The following is a 16,949-nucleotide window of genomic DNA, read 5'->3' as shown; positions in this document are numbered from 1 at the left end:
AAATTTGTCCTGATTTTGTAACTAAATAAAAATGAAAACACGTTAGTTCCTATAAGTTACTATTAAGGTAGATTTACTTATATATATTATATATAAGCTTTATATACATATATATATATATATATATATATATATATATATATATATATATATATATATATATATATATATATATATATAGACCTCTCAATGATACAAAAGAGAGAACTCGGGATAATTCCGAAAAATTGAAAAAAAAAAATGGGAGGGAAACTCTGAAAAACCTTTTGAAATCCCGAAGATTTTTTTTTTTTCTATCTTTCTTTTTTTTATAATCAAAAGATTTAAAGGCCTAAAAAAATGATTGTTTTAAATTTTGAATTTTAAAATAAAAAAGTTTTGAATTTTGAATATTAAAAATGGCTAAAAAATAACAGACTAAAAAATGGCCATACAGATTAAAAAATGGCCATACACACTAAAAAGAATTAAATTATACTGCTAATGCTATATTCAATAGCTACTTTTTATTCTCCAACCCCTTCTTAGCCAGCCATAAAAAAAAACACAAAAAACACGCAGCCAACAGAGACAATCAGTTTCTTCATTTTAAGTATCTACCTTTTTCTTTCTTCACTCACTGAAAATTGCTCCTGAAATGCTAAAAATTGCTCAGCTCTTCATTGCAATTAATAATTAGGAGTTTGAATAAAAACTCAAAAATTGTCCCTTTATAATATTGGATGAAATATCTCGTGTAATTTTATTTTCAATTAAGTCTCTCTCTCTCTCTCTCTCTCTCTCTCTCTCTCTCTCTCTCTCTCTATATATATATATATATATATATATATATATATATATATATATATATATATATATATACATATATATAGCTACTTATGATTGAGAACAATCTCAAGCTTTGAGATTGGTTCTTAATTATAAGTTTATGAGATTAATGATTTTATTTAAATCTTTCTCCGTGCAAAATATAAAGTTCTGTTTTTTTTTACTACTTTTTCTTCAAACAGTGGGTTGTTTTTGCAATTTTCGAAAGCTGCACAAAAACGAGTTATTTCAATATTTACTAAAATTAACTATTTTAGGTAAAAAATATCGAAGAGTGTTTAAGAGATATTATTATTTGTAATAGATCACCCTAAAACGTTGTTTTTTCTAGACATTTGGCAAGCTTTAATTTCTAAGCTAAGACCTTCTGTGGAAACTTATGCCAAAAAAGGCTAATTTGTGGTGAGAGTTACACGACACCAAAGTTCAGTCTTATTGCATCTTTCCTTGTTATTAATTTAAGATAATAATGGGAATCATGGTGATTTGGAGTTGAATGAGCCGTATATTTCAATCTAATTTACGAATGTTTTTTAAAAAACAAAAGTAAATTTGAATCTTCTGATAAAATGATTTTTATAGATTTTATTGATGAGAAACGTGTTCATCCATTCTCAATTCGATGAGAGAATTCTGAAGCCGATTAGACATTATTTGTGAGTAGACACAATTAATGAATGTGATGACAGTTTAGAATGTTATCTCAAGGGGCCCTTAAATGACTCAAAAGTCATTTAATTTTGAATTTAAACGAACTTCGTTTTTGATGACATATTTTTCTAAGGTATTAGAGTTACCTCTTTTGGGTGAGCTTGAGGCTAAGGGAAAAACAGTTTCATAGTGCAATCATCCTCAGAGAAAGAAGTATCCAATGAAACATTTCTACAGAGCTCTTTGCGTAGTTGTAGTAAAAAATGTTATGTTGTTTTTAAGAAATGTTTTTTCATACATAAAACTGGCAATCATTTCCGAGACAATATGTAAGCTAGTAGGTTGATCCAGTGCGGTTGTATCCTTTATAAACTTTGCATTATGTCTGGTGACAAAGAAGGATATACTGAAGGATGTTGGTTACATGCTCCAGCCTCTATTGTCACCAGATACTATGTCGAAGTACATTGTTTTTAAAAATTGTTTTGTCTTCTTATGTCAATCTAATATGGAAGAGGGAGTTTGTTCTTGATTGCAGCTGATATTGCTTTCAAAAATCTTTAAAAACTCTGCTCCTGGGTTGATCTATTTTGACTAACAAGTTCTAGTTTCGTAAGTTCTTCCTTTTTTCGATTTCATCTTTAAAGTCTCAATTATAAGATTATTCTTCTTGAACTTATAAAATTTCTTGTTCATGAAAATGGATATAGTAACTTTTTTAATTCTTCTTTTTTTACTCCCATTGCAGTTTTGATAGTTCACTGATGTTGAATCTCTATTGATTCTGCAGAAGGCTCATGTAGTAAATGTTAGAAGACACTTTTACAAATATGTAGTGTAAACTTAAACACGTCTTCATTTGAGGTTTTTACAAGCTCTTAAAAAATAAAGATTAAATATTCAAAATTTTAAATTTAACTAAGTTAAGAAATCTTTATTTACTTTGAATTTTTGTTTACTTCTTGTTGCAATAAAGAATAATAATAATGATGATAGTAATAATAATAATAATAATAATAATAATAATAATAATAATAATAATAATAATAATAATAATAATGATAATAATGATAATAATAATAAAAATAAAATAGAAATAATAATTACAACAAGAATAATAATAATAATAATAATAATAATAATAAAAATAAAATAGAAACAATAATTACAACAAAAATAATAATAATAATAATAATAATAATAACAGTAGAAATAATAATTACAACAAAAATAATAATAATAATAATAATAATAATAATAATAATAATAATAATAATAATAATAGGCTAAGTGGAAAATCTTGAACTCTAGATTTGAGTTAATTCTAATATTTTTTGATGACTCTTCAAATTCCTTTTGATAACACTGCAGATTCTGAGCCTTGTGTGGAAGATATTGTTGGAATAGCTGGTCCCAGTTTCAAAAATAAATTCTTCTAAAAATTACTGGTATTGCACATGGTTATCACAAGTTTTCCTTCAAACATATTTCCAAGATGTCACGAACTCTTCATTTGGATTTTTTGCTTCAATCTTCATTGGATGAACAGCAAATATCGAAATAATAATCAACAATAATCGAAATGGCTGAAAATAAGTCTTTCTTAAATGTAGAAAAATTCTTTTATACATCTCTCATGTAGAATAAAATCCGACACAATTTTTTGTTAAAAACTTTCCTTTAATATTTAAATTAAATCCAACAAATCTTAAAAAAATAGGATGCACTTTTCAAAATCCCAAACGAAAACCCCAGCTAAATACTCTAATAATATAAATATAAAGAATTTTTCTAAAAATTTCCTCACACAAAAAGGTCAATACTTATAAAGAGCCCGACTGTATTCGACATGATCAGATCAGATGTCGGACCCTATAATAAAATAGCTTTAAGCCCTAAATAAAATAATTCAATATTCTCATATTTTTTTTGAGTGTTACATAATTTACAATAAAGCTTTCACAACGGCATTGACGTTCAAGTTACGCAAGTCGGTATAAGTTTGCCCAGTTCCGACAAACACAATCGGCTGACCTGTTTCGTAAGTCATTGAAATTGACGCACCAACCTAAACGGAAGGTTAAAGCAAATTGTAAACTTTTTTTAGAACCGTTGATCAAGTAAAGAAAATAAACTTTTTCTCGTGAAATCATAAATCTTTCCCTTGGATAAAGTTTTTAATGAATAAAAAAATCTTTTCTTTTACAAAGAAATGTAAAACGTACCTTATCATCAATAGTATCGAACTTTGTTAAGACAATACCATCGATTAAATGCGGATTGTTTACGTCAGAATGATCAGCTAAAGCTTGGTTGAACTTGCGCAGTTGATCAACTCCGTCATTTCCCACAAGTGCTTCACCGACAAAGAGAACCAGGTCTGGCTCATTTATTTTAATCAACTAAAGTATTTAAAAAAAGATCAAAAAAGTATGAAAAAAAAAAAATGTTTTCCTTTTTTCTTCCAGCAAAAAATACAATTGTTTGTGAAGCGTTGCAATGTCTCTGAGAAATCATCGTTTAAAAAATTTATTCTCATGATCACTTTTAAGAGTTGTGGGAAGAAAAAAAAAATTTTTTTATTTGAAGATATTTTCTTTTTTTAGAATCCCTAAATTAAAGATTTCTTAAACAATTTTTTAACTTTCTTCTTTTTCAAAACTTAAATCTAAAATTAATGAAATCTCTAAAAGAAAGTAACACACCTTAGCTAATGATCTCATCAGTGGTTCATTATCTTGCATACGGCCTGCCGTGTCCACAAGAACAACATCGCATTTAAGATCCTTAGCTAAATTGCGATAAATTAAAGACTTGTTACAAAATGTGGATGCCAGAACAAGCAAATATCAAAAACACAAGTTTTTGTTATTTCATAAACACTATACTAAAAATAATAATCGATATAATAAAGTAGACATGTCTGTCTGTGACACCATGTAATAACCATTAGAATTTTTGCACAAAAACATGGATAAGCCTGTTTTTGCGCATGGATATTTATATGTGGCGTTGTCGAGGGAAAAATCAATGAATTCTTTAAAAATTCAATGAAAAAAACTAAGAATATTGTCTATCAAGAAGTATTTGAATAAAATTTATAGTTTATCTATTCGTATGAAGTATTCATACACACACAGCTCATTTAGCAATAATACATCTTACAAATACTCTACTAAAAAAACGTCATGTTAAGCACTCTACTAAAAAAACTTCATATAAAATAATGTATTAATAGTATTCCTATTAACAATAGTTCTCTAGAATTGCTATGAGAGCATTACTACACTTTAACTGATATCACTCTATATAACTACCATTATTGCAAGCAATATTGCTTAACTAATGGAAATAAATAGTGATTTATAAGTATTTTAATTGCAAGTTTCTTTAAAAAAAATTTCTCATAGCAGAAAACATGCAACATATTAAACTACCTAAATTAATTGCTTCCATGCTGACTGCAGCAGCATCCTTTCCATAGCCTTTATCATACAAAAAAACTTTTTCTGGAGCACTTGGCGATGATTTGGGATGCAATGCTTTTAACCGACAAGTATGAGTGCGAAGCTGTTCAACTGCTCCAGAACGAAATGTATCACAAGCAGCTATCATCACACGATGATTATTTTCTAATAGCCAAAAGCAAATCTGGAAAAAAAATAAAATAAATTTTTCATTTTATACAAAGTAAAAAAGAAATATGGACACTATTATACTTTTACTAAGAAGTTGAGTAAAAAAAGGATTTCAAGTTTCATATTTAATAAAACTGATAAGTAAAAACGTATTATCATATACTTTTCTCATCAGACAAAATTTTTTACAAGCCATTTGCCAAATGATATAAAAACCACTTAATATTCTACCAGGAAATGAATCTAGCAGGCAGTTTTGTTATAAATATAACTTAAACTTTTGTCAAAGAAATCATATTAAGACATATTTAACATTGATTGTGGATTGTGTGCCATTTACATAACTTGTTAGCTACATCCATTCAGTAGATAAAAATTAAAACCATGCTAGTTAAGTATTAAAGCTAGTTATGCTATTTAAGTTAGTTAATAGTTAAGTATTACAAAATAAGTATTTCATCAATAATTTCATCATAAGTTTGGAAACAGATAAAATATCAGTTAGAGTTTGTAAACAAACAAGTACAAAAATTCAAGTAGAAATTTTCTCAAAGAAATTATTACTTTTAGGGTGGGAGGTAATGAATAAAAAAAAAATTACATATACAAGTATTTAACATTTAAGAATTAACAGGAAAAAAAAAAAAAAACCTTTGCAAGATTTGTAGACTTGCCAACTCCATTAACACCACAAAATACAATAACATAAGGAAGCCCTTTTTTTTTAGACTCCATAACATCGCGTAAGATATCAATACGCTTCTTAGGTGACAAGATCTGTACTAATGACTCTTCCATACTACTTCTTACAGCTGATGCAACTCCTTTTATTAAAAGTAAATATAAACAAAAAAATTGAATACAGTGTGCAAAACATATAGTGTACAAAACATATAGCATGTAAAAAAATATACCAAGCAAACATATATACAGTAAGAAAAACATATATACAGTGAGCAAAACATGTATACAGTAAGGAAAACATTTTACAGAGCAAGCAAAAAAAATAAATGGTACAGTTTAATTTTTATGAGATTCTTGAAATTAGGTTTAGTATATTTTATATATGGCTACATTTTAGGTTACTTAACTATGAGTTTTATAATTATACTAATAGCATACTTCAGTTACTATTCATTTATGAATATGCTTTTGTTAAAACTGAAATGGACATTATGCTTTTCAAACATGATTTTATTGATGCAAAAAGTAAATAAATGGTGAATATACATTTTTTAAACAGCATTTTATTTTTTTTATGGTTAAATTATAAAAATTGATTAAATTAGGTTTTATACAAGTTATAATAAAAAATGGCAGAGGAAATGTGATGTGTTAGGGCACCATGGTACAGAATGACATTAGGAACTTAAAGTTAATTGATTCAATAATTATACTAATATGTGCTATAGCATGCTGGAACAAAATCTAAATGTTTTGTCTGCTAACTGCATTTTGGACCAAACTTTGTCCTTCAACAGGACAATGATCCCAATGATACTTAGAATTCAAAATCATGACCCTAAGGGGTCTACTTAGAGCCCAAACATATATCCAACTAAGCACTTGTGGTACTAACTGATCAGAAAATTGGAAAAAAACTTTTAAACAAGAATGAAAAACTTAAAGCCGTATTATCTAATGAAAAGCCAAGAATAGCTAATAAGAAAATTATGAACCTTGTCAAGCTGATGGCAAGAAGATTGGATAATGATATATAAGCAAATCTCATTAAAATACTAAAATGAATTTTGTAAAACAAATTTTTGTGATGTATTAGGAGTTTATATATTAAGAAATTATGAAATGTCATATTAAAAAATTTTGTAAAAGTCAAAAATACAAAAATTTAAATATAATGAGTTTAAACTTTTATTACAATAACTAATTCTAAAAAACTTAGCTTACTGTAATTGAAAATCAAACAGAAAATAGTCAGAAATCATACCAGTGAATGTTCCAAGGACCTTCCCTTCCAGTTTTGCAGCAACTGAATTACAAAGCTTCTCAGAAATATCAGTAGCCACATTTTTGGCTAAATAATTTAAATAGTAAACTTGAGAGAATTTGAAAAGAACACAAATTTTGTAAGACTTTTTAAAGGTTTGTACAAAATATTTTAACTTTGTTTACAGAATATTTTTGACTTCATTTACCTTTTTTTTTTTATTTTTCATTTTTATACAAACATTTTTTTTGGAAAAATCATTCTTAAAAGATTTTTCTATTGAATATATTTACTTTGTTCTAAGAAAGGAAAATATCTATGTAAAAATACAAATACGTTAAAAACATACAACACAAATGCTCTCTCATCTTATCCAGCACGGGCTGCATAGCCTCAGTTGTGATTGCTTTTTGACCAGCTAATCCTTTGAAGAATGAAAATACACTACCACCAACAGAACTTTGACTAAAGAAATCAATCTTAACCTTCATTTCATGAAATGAATAGATTTAAAAATGATACGATAAACTAAAAATGCAGGAAATGAAGGTAACAACAGATGAATACCTTTTTCTTTGTAATAAAAAAAAAAACAATGAGTTTTAAAGTTACCTTTTCCTATTATCAGAGACTTTCTTTTGGTTCACATCTTTTTCTTGTTCTTCAATCTCTTCCTCTTCTATACTATCTTTAGTGACTTCAATTGATTTAAGCTCTCCTCTCATTTGACCAACCATGGCTTTCTAAAACAAAATTACTTTCTTATACAACAGATGACAGATAATATCTGTAGATGTAAGAAACATGTATAAAAACATAAGATGTTAAAGACAATGATAAAGGACACCATTTATAATCTATCTTCAAACCTGATATAAAAATAATCTTTTATTTGTATCATAAGCAAATTAATTGATATTTAATGAAATATAAGAAATAACCAAAGATTTAGATTTAAACCATGGTTACTTTATGGCTGAAGCAAAATAGCAAACTTAATAAAACAAAATAGAAGTCTTACATCTTCTTCTGAGACATCATTTGATGTACTATTTGAATGACTTTCATTTGCTTCACTATAGTCCAGTACCAATACATCTTTCAAGCCTCCATTTGTCCAAGAGCGTCCCTCTTTGACCTTTTTACCTTTTTGCTGAGGTGATGAAAGCTTGCTAAATAATAAAACTTAATTTTGAAAAAATAACTCATGGATCTTAAATTTCATTCAATTTTTTTAAAAATACCTTTCTGACTTTGTGATTGCTTTCTTTTTTCCTTTAAGCATTCCTTTAATAAGAAGTTGTCTATTTTTCTCAATAATTTGGTCTTCAGTAATAGACCCAACTTCTTCAATGCCATTAGTGACTATGGAATTAGCAGTAGCATGTGGAGAACTTGGTGGAGATTTAGAACTTGATATTGGCTTTGGTGATAAAGGAACTTCTAAATATCAAAGAAAATCAACCTTAGTATAAATTTGGTTCTAAAAATAAGAGTTAATTTTCAGAAAAAAAAAATTGTTAAAAATTTATTTTTGATTATTTAAAACAACTTTAATTACAAGCAAAACTAACAAACCATCATCTTTCTTAGATTTTTTATCATCTTTCTTAGAATTACTCAATTCCAATGTACCACGTTGTTTGATAATTTTTTTTGCACAATTTGAATCTGCAAAAGATTTCATCTCACGCTTAGCCATTTTGCTAGACTGCTCATTTTCAGCAAGTAAATTTACAAACACTTCTTGAAAGTTAAAAGTATAAAATAAACTATGTTTGATTTGGTTTTTATAGCGATCTCGGAACTCTAGTTGAATATCAGAAAGGAGTTTATCAATGTATGAAAGACGCAAGATGTTTTGATATCCAACCTAAAATGAAAAAATTTGAAATAAGCTTCTTGATCTAAAATTAACAAATCTATTAAAAAACTTTAAAAAAACTTGATAAAACTGATGCAATTATCTTTAATTTAAATTCTTCTTACCACAAAAACCAATTCAAACTCATTATCAAGTTTATACTGAATTGCAAGCTGTCCATGTGTGTATGAACCACTGCCACTACGTTCCTATTTGCAAAAAATGGGTATGGCAAATAAATTTTATTTATATTTTCAATATAGCATTACGAAAGGTTTTTTTATGTTATTGTAGAGTGCTGAAGCCTCCTGTGCAGTTAAAACGTTTTACAATTAGTAATTTATACCTACGTACCTGCAAAATAACGTTCTTAATAAGTTCGTTTATAGGGCTGATGAAATTCCCCACAGTTCCTTGAAAGTACCACAAAACAATTCCTCCTTTAGTAAATATACTAAAGAAGTCAAGCATTTTGAGAGTAAATTATTATGCACGTACTCGTTTGGTTTGTTTTTTTTTTTTGTTGTTGTTGTTGTTCTGTTTTGAAAATGGTAGATAGTAGTTTATTAATACGTCACGAAATAAATATCAGAACTGAAACAAAGTTGATTTAGTTTTATAAAGTCGTAGGGAGCGAAAACGCGACCCGACAACCCACGGGTGCCCGTAAGTTACCCAATTTCTTTACCCGAAAATCGGGTAATAAAATTATCCGATAATCGGGTATATCGAGTAATAAAATTACCCGATCATCGAACCGAAATTTTCTCGCGATCGGGTATCTTCGTTCATTTTTTTATTTTTTATTATTTGTAATTCAATGTAATAAATGAATTGAGTTGAATTGTTTAGGGTATTTTTACTTCTTCGATATTTCTACAGGTATTCTACGGATATCAAGTATCGGGTGTTAAGAACAATCGGGTATTACCCGATTTAAAAAGAAACGGGTATTTTATAACTTTCGGGTAATTACCCGAATATTTAAATTCGGGTAATACCTGAAACAACTACCCGGATCCGAGTTCGGGTCTCGGGTCCCTATAAAGTCTGACGTAATTCTTTAAAAGAAAAAAAGAAAAAGGAAGAAAAAGTAATTTTTTAAATTTTCTTTGTAAAGCGTTAAAGTTTTAATTATAATACGTATTTTCGAAAAATGAGGAATAGTTAGGAATAATTCTTACGATGTTTTAAAAGTTAATGTGCAATAAAACTGAATAGAAAGTTTCAAGGAATTTTAAGCAAGAAAAGAAAGAATTCAAAATAATTTTCAGAGATTATTTTAAAACAACAATATAACTTTCAAAAAACATATGAATAAAAGTTATGCACTAAAAAATTGATTGCTTTTACAGCTATTCAAATTTCTTATCACACTTAAAACTTTTTAAAAATCTTTTTTACATTTAAAGAAGAATGCCCTCATTCTATCTGCATCTTTTCTTTCAAATTCTGTGAACAGATCTGCGTGTTTCCCTTTGAGGTGTTTGCGCAAAACACTTGTACATCCCTGCGTTGCTGTAAATTCTTTATGACACTCTTTGCAGGTGGCTTTGTCGACATTGATCTTAGTGAAAAATTCCCTTTTCTTTTTGATGGTTTAGTCATCTGAAAATAAAAGAAAATAATTTATAAAAAGTAAAGATAAAGATATATATATATATATATATATATATATATATATATATATATATATATATATATATATATATATATATATATATATATATATATACACATACATATTATGTCTTAAAGCAGGCAAAAAAAAACTGTTAAGAATTGAGTATCGATTTCACCTATAAGTATAAGTATTTCCATATAAGTATCAACTATTAACAAATTAAAAATTATTACATACATGGAGTGGGTGGAATTAATACTTACATGGAGTATTAGTTCCACCCACTAAATGTATGTATTAATTTAGTTAAAAATTGATATTTACATGGGGTGGGTGGAACTAATAAATAGAAATAAATATGATATTAAAAGAATCCTAATAAACTTTAATTTAAAAACGCAATAATAAAAAAAAAAAGAACGAAAATACCCCATCGTGCGAAAATTTCGGTTCGAGGATCGGGTAATAAAATTACCCGATTTTCGAGTACTTCTAAGGGTAGTTAAATTACTTCTAAGGGTAGTTAAATTTGTGTAGTCAAAATCGGTTAATTAAAATTATTAAAAGTACGCGTTTACGGGTACCCTCGGATATACGCTCCCTACACTAAATTAAAAGGTGGAAAACCCCTCAGAAATATGAAATTTTTGAAAAAAAAATATCATTTTCTTGTTTTGTGCAAAATTTATCAGAGATTCACAATCTGAAAACCATTTTTGAAAATTTGTTATATCAATCTTCATTAAAATAGGTTTTATTGAACCCTAGTACTGAACTTCCTTAACAACCGCCATAACAACGGCACTTTTTTTTACCTTTACTAAAAAATGGTCAAAAATCCTATTTTTTTATATGAAAAATATATCTTATCAAGTAAATTGTATTTTCCATTGTTCAAAACAACTTTAGTATAAAAATAGTTACTAGAAAGCTCATAAATATATCATAAATCTTCTACAATGGCTAAGGCTTGCAGAGTTAAACAAAGAACTAAAAATGATAAAAGGAAAAAAATATTTAATGTAAAAAAGAGCTTAGTTGTAAATAATGTTGATATGGATGTAAATATGGAATCGAATATTGTAGATATGAACATAAGTGTTACTACAAGTGTTGAAGATGTAAATGTAATTATGGAGAAACCAGTTGATTTTAACTTTATTAATTCTGATGAAATATGTGCTTCTGCTAGAAAAATAAAAAAAAATTTCGTCATCAAGACCAAAGTTATCTAGTAATATAATTACTGGATACCGATTTATAGCTTTAGAAATACTTAATTCTGTAGTTTCTACCCTTGGATGTCTAGAATGTATGTCATCTAAGTTGTTTCTCTCTGAAAATGAAAACAAGAGAAAAGTTCTAGCGTCTTGTCTTTATGCTAACTGCTGTGTATTCAAGAGAATTTTACACATCAACATTGAATATATGAAAAAGTTTTAACATTAATACCAGGGCTGTATATGCTATGAGATCATATGGTCAAGGCTATTCTGGATTCTCAAGATTTGTCTCATTAATGGAAATGCCTAAACCAATGACTGCTAATATTTATAATAAAATTGTTATAAAACTAATGCAGTAAGATCTGTAGCTGAAGACACTATGATAAATGCTGCTCAAGAATTAAAAGACTTGAAGGGTAATCTTAACATGAAAAATTGGGAGCGTATACCAAAAGCCCATTATGTCTCACTTACACATCTTCAACTTGGCACTTTTGATGCAGTTGCCTACTTTAAGATTGATAGACAAGCTAGTGTTTTAGAAAAAATGAATTTAAGAGAGTATTTGTTAGAAGGATGTAGGAAAATTAATCAAAAGCGATTATACTTAGCCAAATATAAAAACACAGAACGAGCAAAGAAACGCAGACAAGTAATTGGTAGAAAAAAGAAGAGTCGGTATGACAAATCTCTTGAAAAAGAACAAAACCCATATCAAACTGGTGCATTTTAAGATTTAACTTTTTTTATTATATAGAGATTTGCATATTTATTTACACTATTTTGAAATTTTTTATGTTAGCATTTTTAAAAGCTGTTTTTCTCAGATGAAGAGTTTTTAAGACGCCGGCAGCATATCTAAATACCTAAAAGTGGTGTTAATATAAAATTCTCAGTATGATTTTGTTTGATTGTCTTCTGTGATTTAAGCATGACAGATTTCTTTAAAAATTGAAACCGGTCCTTAAATAGGTCAACGAAGTCATAAAATTCGATCAAATTTTCCCATGTACTTCGGTCCAATGTATTAGCCTATTAACAATTATGAAAAATCTACGTCGCTCATATCACAGAACTAGCCTGTTAGAACAAGTATACAAGAGATTTTGTTAAAATGGTGTACTTCTTTAGACACGTTAGCCGGGGTTTTTCAGTATTTTGGCACCTGCTACATTTTACCTCAATTTTTTTTAGGTTAGTTTTGTTATATACTATAAGTATGTAAAGTTAAATTTATAAAATATTGATATTAACTAAAAAAAAAAAATTTTTTCAGGGGTTTCCCCACCTTAATAAGATTGACAATCGCACGTACTTCCAGTCACAGTGAGTCCACGCGTTAGTAGATTGGCGTGATATATCCTTAAGTTAAATTGAGATGAGTAAGTCGAACTAATGGTTACTGCTACCAGTAGTTTACTTTACAGCGTTTTCGTCTAATTCCTGTCAGGGATACTTTGAACTACATAAGTCAAAGAGCTACACAGTTAAGGTTCTCTTACGAGGCAGCTCTGTATGGGCCATATTATAGATTTTCTTATTCACATTCGAACTAAATTTCGGAACAATTTAAGTTGCTTTCTAAACAGTTTGATTACCACCTTAGTACTTGAAGGCCTAAGTCTTAAAAAACTGTTAGGCTAAAGACATGTTATCAAGATGCTAAGTATCCAACCTTTAAACTTTGTCTATATCTGCAGTTAGCAGCTTAGGTGCAAATTACTTAAATCAGAACTATAACCTTGCAATAAATTTTATTTACTTTTTCAGAAAAAAATTGTTTGGGTACCTCACAACCTAGACCTAAACTTAATGAAATATTAAAACTAACGCAAGAAATGGAAGTTTAATAAGGAACACTGCTTAATTAGATTAAGAAATCTTATTTACAATGCAGGGGAGGATTAAAAACAAAAACAAGATGAATTTTTTTAGCTTATTGTATGGGTCGATTGAGATTTACTCTTTTTCAGGAGCATCCTTAATTTTAGCAGCACCACGGACACGACCAGTACGACGGGCAGCAATGAGACCAACTTTGCGACCAGCAGGAGTGTCACGTCGAACAGTTGAAGGGAAACCAATGTGTTGATGATTACCACCACCGTGAGGATGTTCAACAGGCTATATAAAAAACATAACTAATAGTTAATAAAAATTGTATTACTGTAAAAAGATAAACCCTTTTCCCTTAATCCGAGAGCACTTTTTTAATAACTTAAACTTACATTCATGCAGACACCACGAACTATTGGCCAACAGTTTCTCTTAGCTTTATATTTGTGATAAGCACGGCCTGCCTTTAAAATAGGCTTATCAATACGACCACCTCCTGCAACAATACCAACTGATGCTCTGTTGAAAGAAGGAATAGCTTTTTTAACTCCTGATGGTAACTTAACACGGGTAACTTTAGAGTCTTTATTATGTGAAACTACAGTTGCATAATCACCAGAGGCACGAGCTAACTTTCCTCGATCGCCTGATTTTTCTTCAAGATTACAAATAATTGTTCCTTCAGGCATAGATCCAACAGGGAGTACGTTACCGATTGAAAGTGCAGCTATAGAAAAAAGTTAAATTACAAACTTACAAGGTAAAACAAGAAAGATAATGGAAATTCTTACATAATAATTAAGGCACAAATATTAAGGAAATCTTTTATTATTAAAAATTTAATTGACGGTTCATGCAAGAAATAAAATATCTTTTTAGAATTAAACAAAATCCTACTTTACATAACAAAGCAAAGTAATACAACTGCTTCAGCATCAGTCAAAAAAAAATTGAAAAAAAAGACAAAGAAGTTATGCCCAAATTTTTTATTGTTAATGTACACATTTTTCAATATATTTAAACGCACATGAAAAAGCATTGCATATTATTGTGAAGGTTTTGAAGATTTAATGGATAGGTACAAGACTGCCAAGGTGCCATATCTACTTGCAGAAAACTGAAAATTTAAATCTTAGAAAATTGGACAAAATTGCAATGGTTTACATATACCTGCAGGATTCAACTTCATTGCCAGCACTTAAGATATACATTCTTTTAAAAAAAATTTCAGATTCTGATTCCCTAATAATTTTTTTTTTATTGCTAAGTCTTCAGCAATCAATTAAAAAGTTAAAATATTATTAATAAATGTAATTTTTTTTTTTTACCTAACTGATAATTTCTTTTGCTAACATTAGTACAGCAAAAGACCATTCATTACATAATCCAAACCAAATCCAGGCTAAAAATTATACAAACTATTAAACGTTAGCTGTAAGTACAAACCTTTTTTCCCACAATATACAAATTGTCCAGTATGCATTCCTTCAGTGGCAATAAATAACTCTTTTTTTAACTTAAACTTGTAAGGATCTCTGAAAACGACAACGGCGAGAGGAGCACCTCGCCCTGAGTCGTGAATAATATCTTTTACGACTCCTTTAATATAACCATGTCTCTCAGCAAAATCTAATGGTCGTAATTTAGCTGCACCCTTACGCTTGTGAGTGTGAGCTCTGAAGACACTTCCCGCACCTTTTCGCTGACCTCTGATTACACGACCCATCCTAAAAATACCAAATGATTTTGCTTACTTCTTTGTTATACCAACAATATCCATTAAATACTAACATTATCAAACAAAGGAAATATATAGCCATCTTATAACATCAAAGCATTAATATTTCACTCTATATGTGTAAGATAAAAGATGATTAGGTAGCAGAGAGAACTAACACTCAGCGTTGTCTTCGGATTCAGAAAAGAAACTATTAGGGGCCATTATGAACATTTTGGTGACGCATATTAGAAACTAACCTCGCGAGATCCTTTCCGAACAGATATCGTTATCCAAAAGGATAGGAAAAATTTTATTTCTCTGGAAAACCCAATTTACGGAGATTGGTTATGGTTTATATCCGTTCGTTCAAAAACGCTTTGGCTGGAAGGATTGAAGACGGGGAGATGCTAAGCAACTAGAGTAAAGTACAGGTTATTTTGATGGAATTTATGCGAAAATTGTTTTAGAACCTAGAAAATTAACAACAATATAAGCCTTTAAAAAGTTGTGCAATCTTATTGCTTTAATAACAATAAGGGTTACAGATTGAAAGTCTTGAAGAAGAACTTACCACTGAAACTAGGTGAGCATGATAAAAATAAGCTGTACTAAATAAATCAGATAATTAAAATTGATAAAGAAATTTCTTGGACAATAGTAATAAGATTGTCGCTTAAATGAAGAAGCTTGATATTAATTTTTCATTTTTATTTTTGATCAAAGCAAAGTATTTATATTTAAAACAGTTTATCTGTTGTTATTAGATACAATGCTGTAGTAAGAGGTGTAGAAGCCTTTCCCCACACTGGTTACTTTTCCCTAAAATCGCGCAAAAGTTCAAAAAAACATTATTTACATTTAAAAAATTAAATTTATTAAATAATAAATGTTAATTATGTAATATAAGAGTGTTTAGAAAAAAGTTTTCACATAAATTAAAGCAAAGTAATAACTTTTCGAAAATAGCTTAATGAAACTTTTTTGAAGGAGTGAACTATGTTTAAAAAAAAAAAACATTTCTGAAGTTCACTCCCCACACCTGGTTTGTATTTAAGTAAGTCTCTGAATGTGACGAACGCTAAAAATGTGCAGAGTTAAGAAGAAGAAGAATGATTTAAAGATAAAATTAAGACACAGCACACTTAATAAAATTAGTATAATAAAATCTTTGCTATTAAAAATATTTATTTCTAAATGTCATAATTTTTATTTTGTTTTCAATTTAAAATTATCATTGAAATTTAATTTGCAACTTTGCCACATCTCTATTTACGGGAAAAAAATCGCTCGTCAAGTAAAATTCGGGTTGCTAAATTTAAAATTTCGACAATTAGGAAAATTTTACCAAAATTAATTTTAATATATTTCTAAAAAACAGAAATTTACGAAAAAAGTATAGATACTACAAAGTTAGAAATAAAATAAACTGTAATTTTTAAAAATTTTTCGGCTTGTTCAAAAATCAAGGAAAATTGTACGATTTTATTACAGAATAACATTTTACGAAATAAGCTTGACAATTGGTATGAGTTGTTGATGAAATTTTATACAGTTGTTAATTTCAATGTTGTCTTACATGCGAAAAGTTCAGAAGTGGTTCCCAATTGGGAAAAC

At 28.4% G+C, this 16,949-nt stretch overlaps 2 protein-coding genes across 3 annotated transcripts; both read right to left on the bottom strand.

The window, feature by feature from the left end:
- Positions 1-3,062: 3,062 nt before the first annotated feature.
- Positions 3,063-9,606, bottom strand: LOC145199450 (signal recognition particle receptor subunit alpha-like). Its single transcript, XM_090066187.1, has 13 exons — positions 9,284-9,606; positions 9,055-9,138; positions 8,644-8,938; positions 8,310-8,508; positions 8,087-8,237; positions 7,678-7,808; positions 7,415-7,530; positions 7,066-7,152; positions 5,769-5,941; positions 4,917-5,130; positions 4,185-4,270; positions 3,705-3,881; positions 3,063-3,547 (listed from the first exon to the last, which is right to left on the bottom strand). Exons 1-13 carry the CDS (start codon positions 9,398-9,400, stop codon positions 3,425-3,427), a joined length of 1,953 nt encoding a protein of 650 aa, XP_089922313.1. The 5' UTR covers positions 9,401-9,606; the 3' UTR covers positions 3,063-3,424.
- Positions 9,607-13,701: 4,095 nt separating this feature from the next.
- On the bottom strand, positions 13,702-15,713 carry LOC149882332 (large ribosomal subunit protein uL2-like). 2 transcript variants are annotated; one of them, XM_090066808.1, is made up of 4 exons: positions 15,593-15,713; positions 15,062-15,342; positions 14,008-14,342; positions 13,702-13,903 (listed from the first exon to the last, which is right to left on the bottom strand). In XM_090066808.1, exons 2-4 carry the CDS (start codon positions 15,339-15,341, stop codon positions 13,739-13,741), a joined length of 780 nt encoding a protein of 259 aa, XP_089922934.1. In that variant the 5' UTR covers position 15,342; positions 15,593-15,713; the 3' UTR covers positions 13,702-13,738. The 2 variants fall into 2 exon arrangements, with proteins under 2 accessions (XP_089922934.1, XP_089922933.1); XM_090066807.1 differs by having other exon boundaries at positions 15,512-15,650.
- Positions 15,714-16,949: the final 1,236 nt, after the last annotated feature.

This window comes from Hydra viridissima, unplaced genomic scaffold (genome assembly GCF_058129835.1).
Source record: "Hydra viridissima isolate aposymbiotic clone 2 unplaced genomic scaffold, HvirCarnegie_v1 scaffold_11, whole genome shotgun sequence".
Classification (NCBI taxonomy): domain Eukaryota; kingdom Metazoa; phylum Cnidaria; class Hydrozoa; order Anthoathecata; family Hydridae; genus Hydra; species Hydra viridissima.
This window is presented reverse-complemented; position numbering and strand designations above follow the sequence as displayed.

Bases quoted from the DNA above. Each gene is read 5' to 3' on its own strand.
- LOC145199450 (XM_090066187.1), bottom strand. From the start codon at position 9,400: ATGCTTGACTTCTTTAGTATATTTACTAAAGGAGGAATTGTTTTGTGG. The intron at 9,139-9,283 runs GTACGTAGGTAT...TTTTGCAAATAG, and splicing joins TTAAGAACGTTATTTTGCAG to GAACGTAGTGGCAGTGGTTC. The intron at 8,509-8,643 runs GTTTGTTAGTTT...TTTGATATTTAG, and splicing joins AAAATCTAAGAAAGATGATG to AAGTTCCTTTATCACCAAAG.
- LOC149882332 (XM_090066808.1), bottom strand. From the start codon at position 15,341: ATGGGTCGTGTAATCAGAGGTCAGCGAAAAGGTGCGGGAAGTGTCTTC. The intron at 14,343-15,061 runs GTTTGTACTTAC...TTTTTTCTATAG, and splicing joins TGTATATTGTGGGAAAAAAG to CTGCACTTTCAATCGGTAAC. The intron at 13,904-14,007 runs GTAAGTTTAAGT...TTTTTTATATAG, and splicing joins TTCGTGGTGTCTGCATGAAT to CCTGTTGAACATCCTCACGG.